Genomic DNA, 15,423 nt, shown 5'->3' on the forward strand with positions numbered 1-15,423 from the left:
TTCCAGAACCTGTGAGAGAGCTCATTGTGGTTGTTATACTGAGCTGGCCCTAAGAAATGTCCGAAAACCAGCTTTGAGCTTTTGCCCTGATTATTTATTCGTGGGATGTGCATTCAAGAAAGCATGCCTGCACAAGTGAGATCAGTGTTCATGTTGTTTGTGGGGTGACTCCTAGACCCCCACATTGCTATTCAGCAGCACATAGGACAATAAGCCAAAGTCAGAAATGGTGACATCTTGCCATAAATTATGTGACAAGAGGGACGGGAAATTCATTTGTGTCAAAAAAAAAAAAAAAAAAAAAAAAAATCAGGGATTTCCGGGCTGGAGAGATGGCTGAGATGTTAAGAGCACTGACTGCCCTTCCAGAGGTCCTGAGTTCCACTGTCAGCAACCACCTGATGGCTGATAAGCATCTAGAGAACTAAGCATGAAATCTGGTGCCCTCTTCTGACCTGCAGGCAGAAATCTTTTAAATAGATCAGGGGTCTTCTGGGGGTGGGAGTGGGGGGGAGTCAGAGGGGGGTTGAGTCCCTGTTGGCCATATGCACCAGCTTGAAGAGCCCAGTTCTGATGATCCTTGGGAGTCCCGTGATGATGTCCTCAGATGTGCCCAGGAATGGCCAGAAGAGTGCCCAGAAAGCTCCATTTATATAATGAAGAGAACATTACTGGTTAATGCTGCAGGATGTTTGATCACACTTGAAACCCAGGATTGTGTTTCTTACTGAAAACCCCTTGCTGTGGTGTTGCTCAACCCTAGTGCAGACCATTAACCCAAGAACTGTCTGTTTACTGTAAACAAGAGCTGTATCTGTCTTCTGTTGTGGCTCAGCCCAGCACACACCTTTATTCCAAAGCTAAACAATGTCCACCACTACTCAAGAGGCAGAGCAAGTAACCAGCTGACAGAGAAAGAACAGAAGTAAACAGAAAGTGGGTTCTTTGAACAAAGGACATTTAAGACAGCATACAGAAGGAGAAAGAAAGTATCCTTTCTAGATGTCAGTGGAGTAGGGAGGTAAGCTGAGTGTTTGCCTGTGTCTCTGAAACAGCAGTCTCTCATCCCAGCATCTGGCTCATGTGTCTTCCTTAGTAAAGGTAAATGCCTGGGATTTTTGTCTGTTAAAACAACATTTTGATGTTCCTTATTTCTGCCAAGACTCATGGACATAGAGAGAGATCATTCCTGCTGAGGTAAAACTGAGAAGTCAGCACATTTTAGCAAGTCACCTGGGAGGTCTTCAATGGGAGAGTTAAGGTAGGGAAGCATCCTATTGGAAGGTCTGAGGACCTTGAATAGTGCTACTCTAGATGGCTTGAAAATCCTAACAGAAAATGAAAAGCTGAACGACTGCACTACAATTGGCTCAATACAGGTCATGGTTTTTATCATCTTCATATTTTGTACTTTATTCTTAATCGCCATAATCATTTTCTTTAAAATCCCAAAGGAAGAGTGGATTGGTAAGAGACAAGCCTTACAAGGAAAATAAGAGAGACTTAGAAACAAGAATAAAAATAAAAATACTCAGACACAGAGAAATGTAGACAAGCATTAGAAAAACCTCAACACATATATGCAGACATAGGTGAAAGTGTTTCTCCTAGAGCCGAAGAAGCCACTGCATAATAAATCTTCAAGTAGGTGACCCAAGGTTGTTAGAAACTCAACCTTAGTTTATCCACTTACTATACAAGCAATACCATGAGACAATAAGTACCATGAGACAATAAGTGGATTGGTAATATACAAGCCTTACAAGGAAAACAAGAGAAACTTATTTTTAATTAATTAAAACAGTTTTAATTTTTATTTATTATCTTATTGTTTTTATTTGTAAAGATTTATTTAGTTTTTAGCTTTTCTTTTTTAATTTAAAAAAATTTTATTGGATATTTTATTTACATCTCAGATGTAATCCACTTTTCCCCTTCTCACTCCCTTCCCCGGGAACCACCGATTCAATCCACCCTCTTATTGCTTCTATGAGGATATGCCCCCCAGACCCCTCCCACTCCCACCTACCCACTCAGGATTTCCCCCACACTGGGGCATCCAGTCTTCACTGGGCCAAGGAATTCCTCACCCACCTATGCCTGACAATGTCATCCTCCCCTACATATAGAGCTGTGGACATGGGTTTCTCCCTATGTGCTCCAAGGTTGGTGGTTTAGATCCTGGGAGCTCTGGTTTGTTGGTATTGTTGCACTCTCCATGGGGCTGTAAAGTCTTTCAGCTCCTTCAGTCTTCTCTCTTACTCCGCCATTAGGAACCCTATGATCAGTTCAATGGTTAGCTGTGAGCATCTGCCTCTGTATATTTTAGGCTCTGTCAGGCCTCTAAGGAGACAGCTATATAATGCTCCTGTCAGCATGCACTTCCTGGCATCTGCATCAGAGTCTACCTTTGATGACTGCATAAGAGATGGATACCCAGGTGGAGCAGTCTCTGGACAGTCCCTCCTTGAGTTTCTGCCCCATGCTTTGCCTCCATATTTGCTCCCATGAGTATTTTGTTACCATTTCTAAGAAGGACTGAAGCATCCACACTTTGGTCTTCCTTGTTCATGAGCTTCATGTGTTCTGTGAATTGTATCTTGGATATTGCAAGCTTTGGGGGGTAATATCCACTTATCAGTGAGTGCATACCATGTTTGTTCTTTTGTGATTGGGTTACCTCACTCAGGATGATAGTTTCTAGTTCCATCCATTTACCTAAGAATTTCTCAAATTCATTGTTTTTTTTATAGCTGAGTAATACACCATTGTGTAAATGTACCACATTTTCCAAATCCATTCCTCTGTTGAAGGACATCTAGATTCTTTCTAGCTCCTGGCTATTTTAAGTAAAGCTCCTTTGAACATAGTGGAGCATGTGTCCTTGTTACATGTTGGAGAATCTTCTGGGTATATGCCCAGGAGTGGTATAGCTGGGTCCTCAGGTAATACTATGTCCAATTTTCTGAGGAACCACCAGATTGATTTCCAGAGTGGTTGTACCAGCTTGCAATCCCACCAACAATGGAGGAGTGTTCCTCTTTCTCCACATCCTCACCAGCATCTGCTATCACCTGAGTTTTTGATCTTGGCCTTTCTCACTGGTGTGAGGTGGAATCTCAAGGTTGTTTTGATTTGCATTTCCCTATTGACTAAGGATATTGAACATTTCTTTAGGTGCTTCTAGGCCATTTGAGTTTCCTCAGTTGAGAATTGTTTGTTTAGCTCTTTACCCCATTTTTAATAGGGTTATTTGGTTGTCTGGAATCTAATTTCTTGAGTTCTTTGTATATATTGGATATTAGCCCTGTATTGAATGTAAGATTGGTAAAGATCTTTTCCCAATCTGTTCCTTGCCACTTTATCCTATTGACTTTCCCAATCTGTTCCTTGCCACTTTATCCCTTGACTTACAGAAGCTTTGCAATTTTATGAGGTCCCATTTGTCAATTCTTGATCTTAGTGCATAAGCCATTGGTGTTCTGTTCAGGAACTTTTCCCCTGTGCCTAGGTATTCGAGGGTCTTTCCCACTTTCTCTTCTATTATTTTCAGTGTATCTGGTTTTATGTGAAGGTCCTTTATCCACTTGGACTTGAACTTTGTACAAGGAGATATAAATGGATTGATTTGCCTTTGTCTACTTGCTGACCTCCATTTGAACCAGCCCCATTTGTTGAAAATGCTGTTTTCCCCCCCATTGGACAGTTTTATCTCCTTTGTCAAAGATCAAGTGACCATAGGTGTATGGGTTCATTTCTGGATCTTCAATTTTGTTCCATTGATCTTCCTGCCTGTCTCTGTACCAAGACCATGCAGGTTTTTTTTTAATCAGTATTGCTCTGTAGTACAGCTTGAGGACAGGGATGGTGATTCCCCCAGAAGTTCTTTTATTGTTTAGAATAGTTCTCCCTATCCTGGTTTTTTGTTATTCCAAATGAATTTGAGAAATGCTCTTTCTGTCTCTATGAAGAATTGAGTTGACATTTTGATAGGGATTGCATTGAATCTGTAGATTGCTTTTGGCAAGATGGCCATATTTACTATATTAATCCTGCCAATCCACGAGCATGGGAGATCTTTCCCGATCTGTTCCACAGGTCAGGGTCTAGCAAGAGAGAGAGTGGGGGGAAGAAGGGGAAGAAATTCGAAGAATAGAGACAAGCCAGAGGATCTGTGGTCAAGTCACCTTTACTGTCTCCCACAGACTATATTCACAACTGTAACTGACCACCACACACACACCACACCTACTACTACTACTACACCACACACTTACAAGGAAATCCTGGGTATTTATAAGCACAAGCAGGAGAACACAGGTGAAAACATTTTACCATGTGCACCATGCAGCTGGGGTCACTAAACAGCAAAACAAGCTATGTGGGATAAACAATATATTTATCAGAGTGTGCTTCAGCTGTTGTAGGCTATTGAAAAACAAGTCTCTATCAGGGTATATGGTTCCAGATGGCTGCAAAGTTGATAGCTGCTTTCTAGCTGCTTTCTGCTTAAAGTCGGCTCCGAACACTTTCCATCTTCTGAGATCTTCTTGGATTTCTTTCTTCAGAGACTTGAAGTTCTTGTCATACACATCTTTCACTTGCTTGGTTAGATTTGCACCAATGTATTTTATATTATTTGTGACTATTGTGAATGGTGTCATTACCCTAATTTCATTCTCACCCTGTTTATTTCTCATCCTGTTTATCTTTCAAGTAGAGGAAGGCTACTGATTTGTTTGAGTTGATTTTATAACCAGGGTTTTTGCTGAAGTTTTTTTTTTTTTAAATCAAGTTTAGAAGTTCCCTGGTGGAAGTTTTGGAGTCACTTAAGTATACTAAGATATCAGCTGCAAATAGTGATATTTTGACTTCTTCCTTTCCTATTTGTATCCCTTGGACTTCTTTTTGTTGCCTAATTGCTCTGGCTAGGACTTCTAGTACAACATTGAATAGGTAGGGAGAGAGTGGGCAACCTTGTCTAGTTCTAGTTCCTGATTTTAGTGGGATTGCTTCAAGTTTCTCTCCATTTAGTTTGATGTTGGCTACTGGCTTGCTGTATATTGCTTTTAATATGTTTAGGTATGTGTCTTGAATTCCTGATCTTTCCAAGACTTTTAACATGAAGGGATGTTGAATTTTGTCAAATGCATTCTCAGCATCTAGTGAGATGATCATGTGGTTTTTTTCTTTGAGTTTGTTTATATAATGGATTACATTGGTGGATTTCTGTATATTGAACCATCCCTGCATTCCTGGGATAAAGCCTACTTGATCATGGTGAATGATTGATTTGATGTGTTCTTGGGTTTAGTTTGTGAGAATTTTATTGAGTATTTTTACATCAATATTCATAAGGGAGATTGGTCTGAAGTTCTCTTTCTTTGTTGGGTCTTTGTGAGATTTAGTTATGCGCATGATTGTGGCTTCATAGAACAAATTGGGTAGTGTTCCTTCTTTTTCTATTTTGTGGAATAGCTTGAAGAAAATTGGTATTAGGTCTTCTTGAAGTCCTGATAGAATTCTGCATCAAAACCACCTAGTCCTGGGCTTAATTTGGTGGGGAGACTTTTAATGACTGCTGATATTTCTTTTAAGGGGTAATGGGACTGTTTAGATGGTTTATCTACACCTGATTTAACTTTGGTGCCTGGTATCTGTCTAGAAAGTTGTCCATTTCATCCAGATTTTCCAGTTTTGTTGAATATAAGCTTTTGTAGTAGGATCTAATGACTTTTTTTAATTTCCTCAGTTTCTGTTGTTATGTCTTCTTTTTCAGTTCTGATTTTATTGATGTGGATACCATCTCTGTGCCTTCTGTGTAGTCTGGCTAAGGGTTTATCTATCTTGTTGATTTTCTCAAAGAACCAGCTCCTGCTTTTGTTCATATTTGTATAGGTTTTTTGTTGTTGTTGTTTGTTTCTACTTGGTTGATTTCAGCCCTGAGTTTGATTATTTTCTGCTGTCTAGTCCTCTTGTGTGTATTTGCCTCTATTTGTTCTAGAGCTTTCAGGTGTGCTGTCAAGTTGTTAGTGTATGCTCTCTCCAATTTCTTTTTGTAGGAACTTAGAGCTGTGAGTTTTCCTCTTAGAACTGCTTTCAAGGAGTCTCCCAAGTTTTCGTATAACGTGTCCTCATTTTCATTAAATTTTAAAAACGTCTTTATTTTCTTTCTTTATTTCTCCTTTGACCAAGTCATCATAGTGTAGAGTGTTGTTCAGTTTCCACATGTATGTGGGCTTTTCATTGTTTTTGTCATTATTGAAGACCAGCCTTAGTCCATTGTGATCTGATAGGATGCAAGGGATTATTTCAATCTTTTCATATTTTTTGAGGCCTGTTTTGTGACCAATCATATGGTCTGTTACGGAGAAGGTACCATGAGGTGCTGAGAAGAAGGTATATTCTTTTGTTTTAGCATGAAATGCTCCATAGATATCTGTGAAATCCATTTGGTTCATAACTTCTGTTAATGTCATTGTGTCTCTGTTTAGTTTCTGTTTCCATGATCTGTCTATTGTTGAGAGTGGGGTGTTGAAATCCTCCACTATTATTGTGTGAGGCCCAATGTGTGCTTTGAGGTTTAGTAAAGTTTCTTTAATGTATGTGAGTGCCCTTGCATTTGGAGCATAGATGTTCAGAATTGAGGGTTCATCTTAGTAGTTTTTTCCGTTGATAAGTATGAAGTGTCCTTCCTTATTCTTTTTGATTACTTTTGGTTGGAAGTTGATTTTATTTGATATTAGAATGGCTACTCCAGCTTGTTTCATGGGACCATTTGCTTGGAAAATTGTTTTCCACCCTCATTCTCTGATGTAGTGTCTGTCTTTGTCACTGAGGTGCATTTCCTGTATGCAGCAAAATTCTAGGTCCTGTTTCTGTATCCAGTCTGATAGTCTACATCTTTTTATTGGAGAATTGAGTCCATTGTTGTTAAGAGATATTAAGAAAACATGATTGTTGCTTCCTGATTTTTTGTGATTAGAGGTAAAATTGTGTTTGTGTAGCTATCTTCTTTTGGGGTTTTTGGAAGATTACTTCCTTGCTTTTTCTAGGTTTTAGCTTCCCTTTTTGTGTTGGAGTTTTCCATCAATTATCCTTTGAAGTGCTGGATTTGTGGGCAGATACTGTGTAAATTTGGTTTTGTCACGGAATATCTTGGTTTCTCCATTCATAGTGATTGAGAGTTTTGCTGAGTATAGTAGTCTGGGCTCACATTTATGTTCCCTTAGGATGATCATGATATCTGTGCAGGATCATCTGACTTTCATAGTCTCTGTTGAGAAGTCTGGTGTGATTCTCACAGGTCTGCATTTATATCTTAATTTACCTTTTTCCCTTACTGCTTTTAGTTTTTTTCATTGTTCTGTGCATTTGATGTTTTGATTCTTATGAGACTGGAGGAATTTCATTTCTGGTCTAGTCTATTTGAGGATCTGTAGGCTTCTTGTATGTTCATGGACATTTTTTTTTAAGGTTATGGAAGTTTTCCTCTATAATTTTGTTGAAGATGTTTACTTGCCGTGTAAGTTGGGAATCTTCACTCTCATCTATAAGTATCATACTGAGGTTTAGTCTTCTAATTCTGTTGTGGATTTTCTGGATGTTTCGGGTTAGGAGCTTTTTGCCTTTTCTTTGAAAGTTTTATCAATGTTTTCCATGGTATCTTCTGCACATGAGAATCTCTCTTCTCTCTCTTGTACTCTGTTGGTGATGCTTGTGTCTAAGACTCCTGATTTCTTTCCTAGGTTTTCTATCTCCAGGGTAGTCTCCCGTTGAGATTTCTTTATTGTTTCTACTTCCACTTTTAGATCCTGGTTGGTTTTGCTTAATTCCTTCACCTATTTGGTTGTGTTTTCTTGAGTTCTTTAAGAAAAAATTGTGTTTCCTCTTTAATGGCTTCTACCTGTTTACCTGTGTTCTCCTGTACTTCTTTAAGGGAGTTATTTATGTCCTTCTTAAAGTCCTCTATCCTCCTCATGAGAAGTGAATTTAATTCTGAATCCTGCTTTTCCAGTGTGATGGGGTGTTCGGGGCTTGCTATGGTGGGAGTACTGTGTTCTGATGATGCCAGGTAACTTTGGTTTTCTGTTGCTTATGTTCTTGTGCTTGTCTTTTGTCATCTGGTTAACTCTAGTGCAACCTGTACTCACTGTCTCTGACTGAAGCCTGTCTTTTCAGTTATCTTGCTTGTGTCAGAACTCTTCAGAACCCAGATGTCTCTGTGATCCTGAGTTCCTGAGTGGAAGAACTGCTAGGATTCAGGCCTCCTCTGGGATCCTGAAATCATGCTGCTCTGAGTGCACTGAGTCCTCTATGATGGCTCAGGATATGGTAGCCTCTAGGGAGCAGACCAGCTAGGTGTCTGCCCCAGCCAAAAGGACCAAGGATGGGTTCTAAGGGTGGGATGGTATTCAGGATGGGCAGCGTTTGGGTAGCTGATGGGCCCTGAGTTCCCCAGGCTCCCAGTTGTAAGTCTTTAGCATAAGGTAGTGGGAGAGGGTTCTTATCCATTTCTCTGAGTGCAATGGTTTCTCTAGAATGAATCCGGATATGATTTCTTCATGGAATAAACCAGCTAGGTGTCTGCCCCAGTCAAGAGAAGAGAAACTTATAAACAAGAATAAAAATCCTCAGACACAGAGAAATGTAGACAGGCATTAGAAAAACCTCAACACATATGTGCAGACACAGGCGAAAGTGTTTTGCCTAGAGCCTAAGATGCCACACTGCATAATAAAACTTCAAGTAGGTGACCCAAGACTGTTAGAAAAGCAACCTTAGTTTATCCACTCACTATACAAGGAATACCATGAGACAATAATACTCAAGACATAGCCTCGAGGCTATGGAGAAATTAAACAGAATGCCCGAGGGGACATGGAGAGCAGCTGAGGCTTGGCACTGTGAGAAGCCATGGAAGGCCATTAGTGAAGATGAAGCCTCAGTTGTGGTTAACAGCCCAGGACTGAAAGGGTCATGAAAAGGATTTCAGGCTTGGCACTATGAAGAGAGGCCGTGAGAGGCTACTTGTTGTGGCCCTCTCCACAATAGTTGAGCTATCCTCCTTCCTGTAGGAATGGTGACTATATTCTGAATTGCCTGGGCCATTACCTTAATCTCACCTTGATAATCATTGTCTATAACTCCAGGAAAAATTTGTAGTCCCTGCATAGTAGCACTGCTTCTTCCCACTATCAGGCCAAACACATTTGGACAGAGCAGTCCAAACACTCCAGTGGGTAAGGCCTGAGGTCCCATTTCTGGGGTTAATACTGTGTGGGTGGCAGAACTGAGGTCCAGTCCTGCACTTCCTGGTGTTGCTCGACTAAGTTCAGAAAGGGATTGGTGTTCGCTGGTAAGAAACTGATTGTTCCATAAGCCTGTTTTGGCTTGTGTTGGTTCGAGGCCTGGAGCTGGCCCTGTTTCCGTTTCCCTGATTATGGGAAAGGGTGTTACCTTGTGCGTCTCTTTTAGACCTATAATCACTAGCCCAATGCCTTCCACGTTTGCAACGTGGGCAGAGCCCAGGATATTTTCTGGGCTGTCTCTGGATTAACTCATTTTCTACCCTGCAATCTCTTCCAAATTGTCCAGGCTTACCACATTTAAAACATACCTTTCTGTCTTTACTTGCCAAAAAATCTCTTACTGATTGTCCTTGCATGGCAGCTGCCATAGCTAAGCCCTGTTGGTATGAGGGACCTATGTCAGAACAGAGTCTGATATACCCTGTAAGATCTGTCTTTTTCCTGTAGGGTCTAATGGCCGTTTGGCAGGCAAAATTGGCATTTTCATATGCAAGTTGTTTCACATAGTCTACACCTGCCTCTGCATTACCAAAAATCCTCCCTGCTGTTGTCAGTAATCGGTGAACAAAGTCAGAAAATCGTTCATCAGGCCCTTGCCTGACTGTTATTAAAGATGCACCAGGGTCCCCCTTTACCGGAAGTTTATGCCAAGCCTTCATGGCTGCATTTTGAATTTGAGCATATAAACCTGGGTCATATTGCATCTGGTTATCACTAGAAGCAAATTGCCCTTCTACTAAGGCATCAAAGGACCAACCATTGCCTGCCTGAATGTTTCTCCTAGCTGTCTCTTTACAATTCTCATGATACTCTCCATCAATAAGATCAAATAAGATAGTCTCCACCACTAAGAACTGCTCTCACTAACGTATTCCAATCATTAGGAGTCAGCCACTCCTCTGCAGCAGACTCTAAAATTGCAAGAGTAAAGTGAGCGGTGGCACTGTATTGAGATACGGCATTTTTTAATTCCTTAATAATTTAAAAATTAAACCCTGTGTGATGTCTCCAAGAAACCCCTTGAGCGTCTCTGGTCTCTGATACAGGGAAAGCCTTAGCGTCTCCCTCCTCTGGCTGATCTGTAGCTGAACTAAAGCTAGAGGATAGGGACTGCCTTTGGACACCAGGTTGAAGAACGTGAAAATCTGGGGGATTTTTGCAGTTGGCCTCTAGAGACCTCTTCCCTGTCCTTAATTTTTGTAGCTGATTAATTAAGTCCTGATACTCTTTTTCTAACTCTATTTGTTGTTTAAGAAAAGAAAGTTTATCTTGTAACTCCTTTCTGGGATCTACAACCACTGTCTCCACAATGGGAGCCTCTGGAAGTGGAGATGCTCTGGGAGAGGGCCTTTCATGGTCATAATATTTAACTGCCTCTTCCTCTATGTCGGCACAATCTGGCTCTGACAAATTGTCATCAACCTTTGGTTGTTTTTTGGATTCTAATTTCAGATATATATGTTTCTTTTTATTTTGAACCTGAAAGACAGCATTCAAACAGCAAAACAAAAGCAGGTAATTAACACACATGAGCAGTAAACAACAAAACAAAAACAGAGAGTTAAGTTCAGGCTGACTTATTTCTTGCCCCATTTTCATTATACCTTTCTCAAGAGGCAGATTCCTGCAACAATCAACAGGTCCTTCTTCCTGTAATGTCCCTCACTGGGTCTCTCGTTTCCGCTGCCTCTCGTTGTGGGCCTAAAATGTTCCTCTCCACTCCACACTTGGCTGCCACTGTTTCCTGGCTCAAGCTGCCACTCCAGTCTGCAGGTCAAGGTCGAGAGAGAGAGAGAGAGAGAGAGAGAGAGAGAGAGAGAGAGAGAGAGAGAGAGAATAAAGGGGAAGAGACTTGAAGAACGGAGACAAGACAGAGGTTCTGATCAAGTCTCGTTTATTGAAGGGAAATCTGGGATTTATACGCTTTTGCCACGTGCCTTGTAGGCGTGTGGATACCACGTGCCTTGCAGATGTTTATATGAACTGCATGCCTTGCAGGCATGGATACCACGTACGCCTTACAGCTGGGGGCAGTAAACAGCAAAACAAAATATGTGGGATATCAGAGTGTGCTTCAGCTGTTGTAGGCTGTTGAAAAACAAGTCTTATGTCAGGGTATATGGCTTGAGATGGCTGCAAAGCTGATAGCCACTTTCTGCAGATCTGATAGGATGCAAGGGATTATTTCAGTCTTCTTACTGTATCTGTTGTCAATTTTGGAGAAGGTGCCATGAGGTGCTGATGAGAAGGTATATTCTTTTGTTTTAGGATGAAATGTTCTATAGATATCTGTTAAATCCATTTGGTTCATGTCTCTTTTTTTAGTTTCACTGTGTTTCTGTTTAGTTTCTGTTTCCATGATCTGTCCATTGATGAGAGTGGGATATTGAAGTCTCCCACTATTATTTGTGAGGTGCAATGTGTGTTTTGAGCTTTAGTAAAGTTTATTTTTTTATGAATGTGGGTGCTCTTGCATTTGGAGCATAGATGTTCAGAACTGAGAATTCATCTTGGTAGATATTTTTTCTTTGACAAGCATAAACTCTCCTTCCTTATCTTTTTTGATAACTTTTGGTTCAAAGTCAATTTTATTCGATATTAGAATGTCGACTTCAGCTTGTTTCTTGGGGTCATTTGATTGGAAAATTGTTTTCTATCCCTTTACTCTGAGGTAGTGTCTGTCTTAGTCACTGAGGTGTGTTTCCTTTATGCAGCAAAATGCTGGGTCCTGTTTATGTATCTAGTCTGTCAATATCTTTTTATTGGGGAATTGAGTCCATTAATGTTAAGAGATATAAAAGAAAAGTGATTGTTGTTTTCTGTTATTTTTGTTGTTAGAGATGGAATTATGCTAGTGTGGCTATCCTCTTTGGGGTTTGTTGAAAGAAGATTAATTTCTTGCTTTTTCTAGGTTGTAGTTTTCCTCCTTATATTTGAGTTTTCCATCTATTATCCTTTGTAGGGCTGTATTTGAGGAAAGATATTGTGTAAATTTGGTTTTGTCATGGAATATCTTGGTTTCTCCATCTATGGTAATTGAGAGTTTTGCTGGGTATAGTAGTCTGGGCTGGCATTTTTGTTGTCTTAGCATCTATATGACATCTACCCGGGATCTTATGGCTTTTAAATCTCTGGTGAGAAGTCTGGTGTGATTCTGATAGGTCTGCCTTTGTATGTTACTTGACCTTTTTCCCTTAGTGCTTTTAATATTCTTTCTTTGTTTTGTGCATTTTGGTGTTTTGATTATTATGTGATAGGAGGAATTTCCCTTTTGTCCAGTCTATTTCAAGTTCTGTAGGCTTCTTGTATATTCATGTGCCTCTCTCTCTCTCTCTCTCTCTCTCTCTCTCTCTCTCTCTCTCTCTCTCTCGGCTAGGGAAGTATTCTTCTATAATTTTGTTGAAGATATTTACTGGCCCTTTAAGTTGGGAATCTTTGCTCTCTTCTATACCTATTATCCTTATGTTTGGTCTTCTCATTGTGTTTCCTCTTTAAGAGAGCTTCTACCTGTTTACCTGTGTTCTCTTGTATTTTTTTAGGGAGTTATTTATGTTGTTCTTAAAGTCCTCTATCATCATCATCATGAGAAGTGATTTTAGATTTGAATCTTGCTTTTCCAGTGTGATAGTGTGTCCAGGATTTGCTTTGATGGGAGAACTGGGTTTTTGTGCATATCTGATTGTACAAGTGTGAAAATATATAGATAAATAGAAAAGATAAAGGAAAGGAAGAAAGGAAGGAAGAAAGAAAGAAGGAGAAAAAGCCTACTCAGTCTGAATCATGTTTCTTTTACAGGTTCTCAGGGCTGACATTTGATATTGGAAATGACTTGATGTTCTCCTCTCTGGGGAAAACTTTCTTCCCATGTTGGGATTACTCGGTTGCCTGTGGTTCTTTATGTAGAGTTAATACCTGTGGTCTTTCCCAAAACTTCTTTGGCATGTTTATTCTTGTCCTTGTTCAGGTTTTGTTTAGGTTGACATGTTGGTAAGACTTTTTTCAAGACTATGCCTGATATTGGGAAATGATATTGATAAAAGTGTTTTCTATTTTAGTTTTTTTTTTTGTTTCATTTTATTTTACTTTGGAGACAGGTTCTTATATCATTTAGTCGAGCCCTGAACTTGCTGTGTAGCTCAGACTGAACTTCAACTCCAGATATTACTCCCTTAGACTCCAAAGTGGTAGGATTATGGGCCTGTTCCATCACTCCTGGCTGAGGAAAGATCTTTTAATTTTTGACTTGTAAACTTTTCTTTTTAAAAAAATTGAAGTTTTTTGTAGTTCATATTACAATTTGACTAGTAGTTTAAATTTATAATTTCTTTACCTTCGTATTTTCAGCAATCTGCCTTCAAAAATGTAAAAATGGGGGTGAATGCATAGCTCCCAACATGTGTCATTGCCCCTCCACCTGGGAAGGGATGCAGTGTGAGAAATGTAAGCAGCATTCTCTACTTCATTTTCTGTATATGAACCCATTGGAATAATTAATCTGTAGCTTAAGGAGAAGGCCACAGTAGAGACAAAATTTTAGATTACTGAATTCTTTGTTGATGGCTCAGTGATAAATGTGTTTTTCACCAAGTCTGGAGAGAACAGATCCCACATACTGTTTTCCGACTTCCACATATGTGCCACGGCATGAGTGTGCCCTCTTCCCATACTATCCTAATTCTATTATATCATTCTGATAAAATATTCTGACAAAAAGCAGCTTAAGGTAGAAAGCGTTTATTTTAGCTTACAATTACAAGTTACATTGTATTGCTGCAGGGAGGTCACAGTGACAGGAGCTTAAAGCAACTAGTCACATCATATCCACAGAGATGAGAAGAGAAAAGAGAGAGAAGTCGGTGCTCCATGCTTGGATAGCTTTCTTTTCTCTCTTACACACTCTAGGGCCCTAAACCTGGGAATGGGGCCATCCATTTTCAGGTTGGGCATTCCCACATTATTTAAGACATAATCAAGATAATTCCCCATAAAAATGTCCATAGGCCAACCTAATCAAAGCAAATTTTCATTTTGACTTTCTTCCCAGGTGGTCCTAGGCTATGTCAAATTGACATTTAAAGCTACCTGTCACATAAACAAAATAAAAATAAAAATTTAGAACTAAAAATAACTGTAGTCCAATTTTATATCCATTTGAAAGAAGAGTTTATTTGATTTATTTCCATTTGTCTTATTTTCGTTTAAAGTTTTATAGCAGCATATTAATCATACAAAGAATGGGTTTCATTGGGACCTTTTCATACATGTGTATAATGTCTGTTAATCATATTCATTTCCATTTCCCTCCCGTGACCTCTCTCTGTTCCTCATGCTCCTCCGTGAACATGGAAGCTTCTATTAGAAGTATAGACTGATATTTGTAAGCACAGTCTGAAGCTGGAACTGTGAATTCTCCACACTGCAGGACCTTTATGTGAATCGAAATGTATTGACAGTTCTAACTGAACATAAATGTTACTGCCATCTTCTGGGAAATGGTGGTAATGCCCATTTAAAACTATATCTAGAGGATGGAGCTTTGTTAGTGTGGAATCCTTCAGTGTTACATTCCTCCCCAACCACATAGAGCAACTGGGATGAAAACAGCTTGTCAACTCTTGAATTATGTAAACTTTTACAATTACATTTTGCAACAGTGTGACTCCTATGAAAAGTAACTATATATATAAAATTTTTGTTATGTTTATTTTTACTCAAAATTATTGAAAAACATACTACCTGTTCTTAAAACATTTATTTTTTAAATGTCCTTTATTGATAGATATTTTTTAAAGATTTACTTATTTTATGCATATGAGTACACTGTTCTCATACTCACCCCCCACCCCCACCCCCAAATTTTCTTGCTATATTTGTTGTCTATTAAAATCCATTTCTAGGAAAAGAAATATGCCTATCACCAGAACTGGGGATTCTTTGTGTTTCAGAAACCAAAGAAACAGGGGAAGAAGAGGATTTCTTGCTGTAGGAGACATGTTCTCGCTTTGACTCATAAGACAACTGTTGTAATACATTTATTCCAAAGCTTCTGTATAAAAGTTTGCACTATACCAGCTCAGTCACTACTCAAATTCCAGACTCGTGACATGTTGTT

The 15,423-nt window shown here is 39.5% G+C and overlaps 1 protein-coding gene across 1 annotated transcript in view; it reads left to right on the top strand.

The window, feature by feature from the left end:
• Vwde (von Willebrand factor D and EGF domains) overlaps nucleotides 1–13,801 on the top strand; it is an 83,253-nt gene extending 69,452 nt beyond the window's left edge. Inside the window, 1 exon segment of the mRNA XM_034518934.3 lies at nucleotides 13,656–13,801. Coding sequence (XP_034374825.3) covers nucleotides 13,656–13,801 — 146 coding nt within the window.
• The last annotated feature ends 1,622 nt before the right edge of the window (nucleotides 13,802–15,423 follow it).

The sequence above is a fragment of the Arvicanthis niloticus genome, chromosome 15 (genome assembly GCF_011762505.2).
Source record: "Arvicanthis niloticus isolate mArvNil1 chromosome 15, mArvNil1.pat.X, whole genome shotgun sequence".
Taxonomy (NCBI): Eukaryota; Metazoa; Chordata; class Mammalia; order Rodentia; family Muridae; genus Arvicanthis; species Arvicanthis niloticus.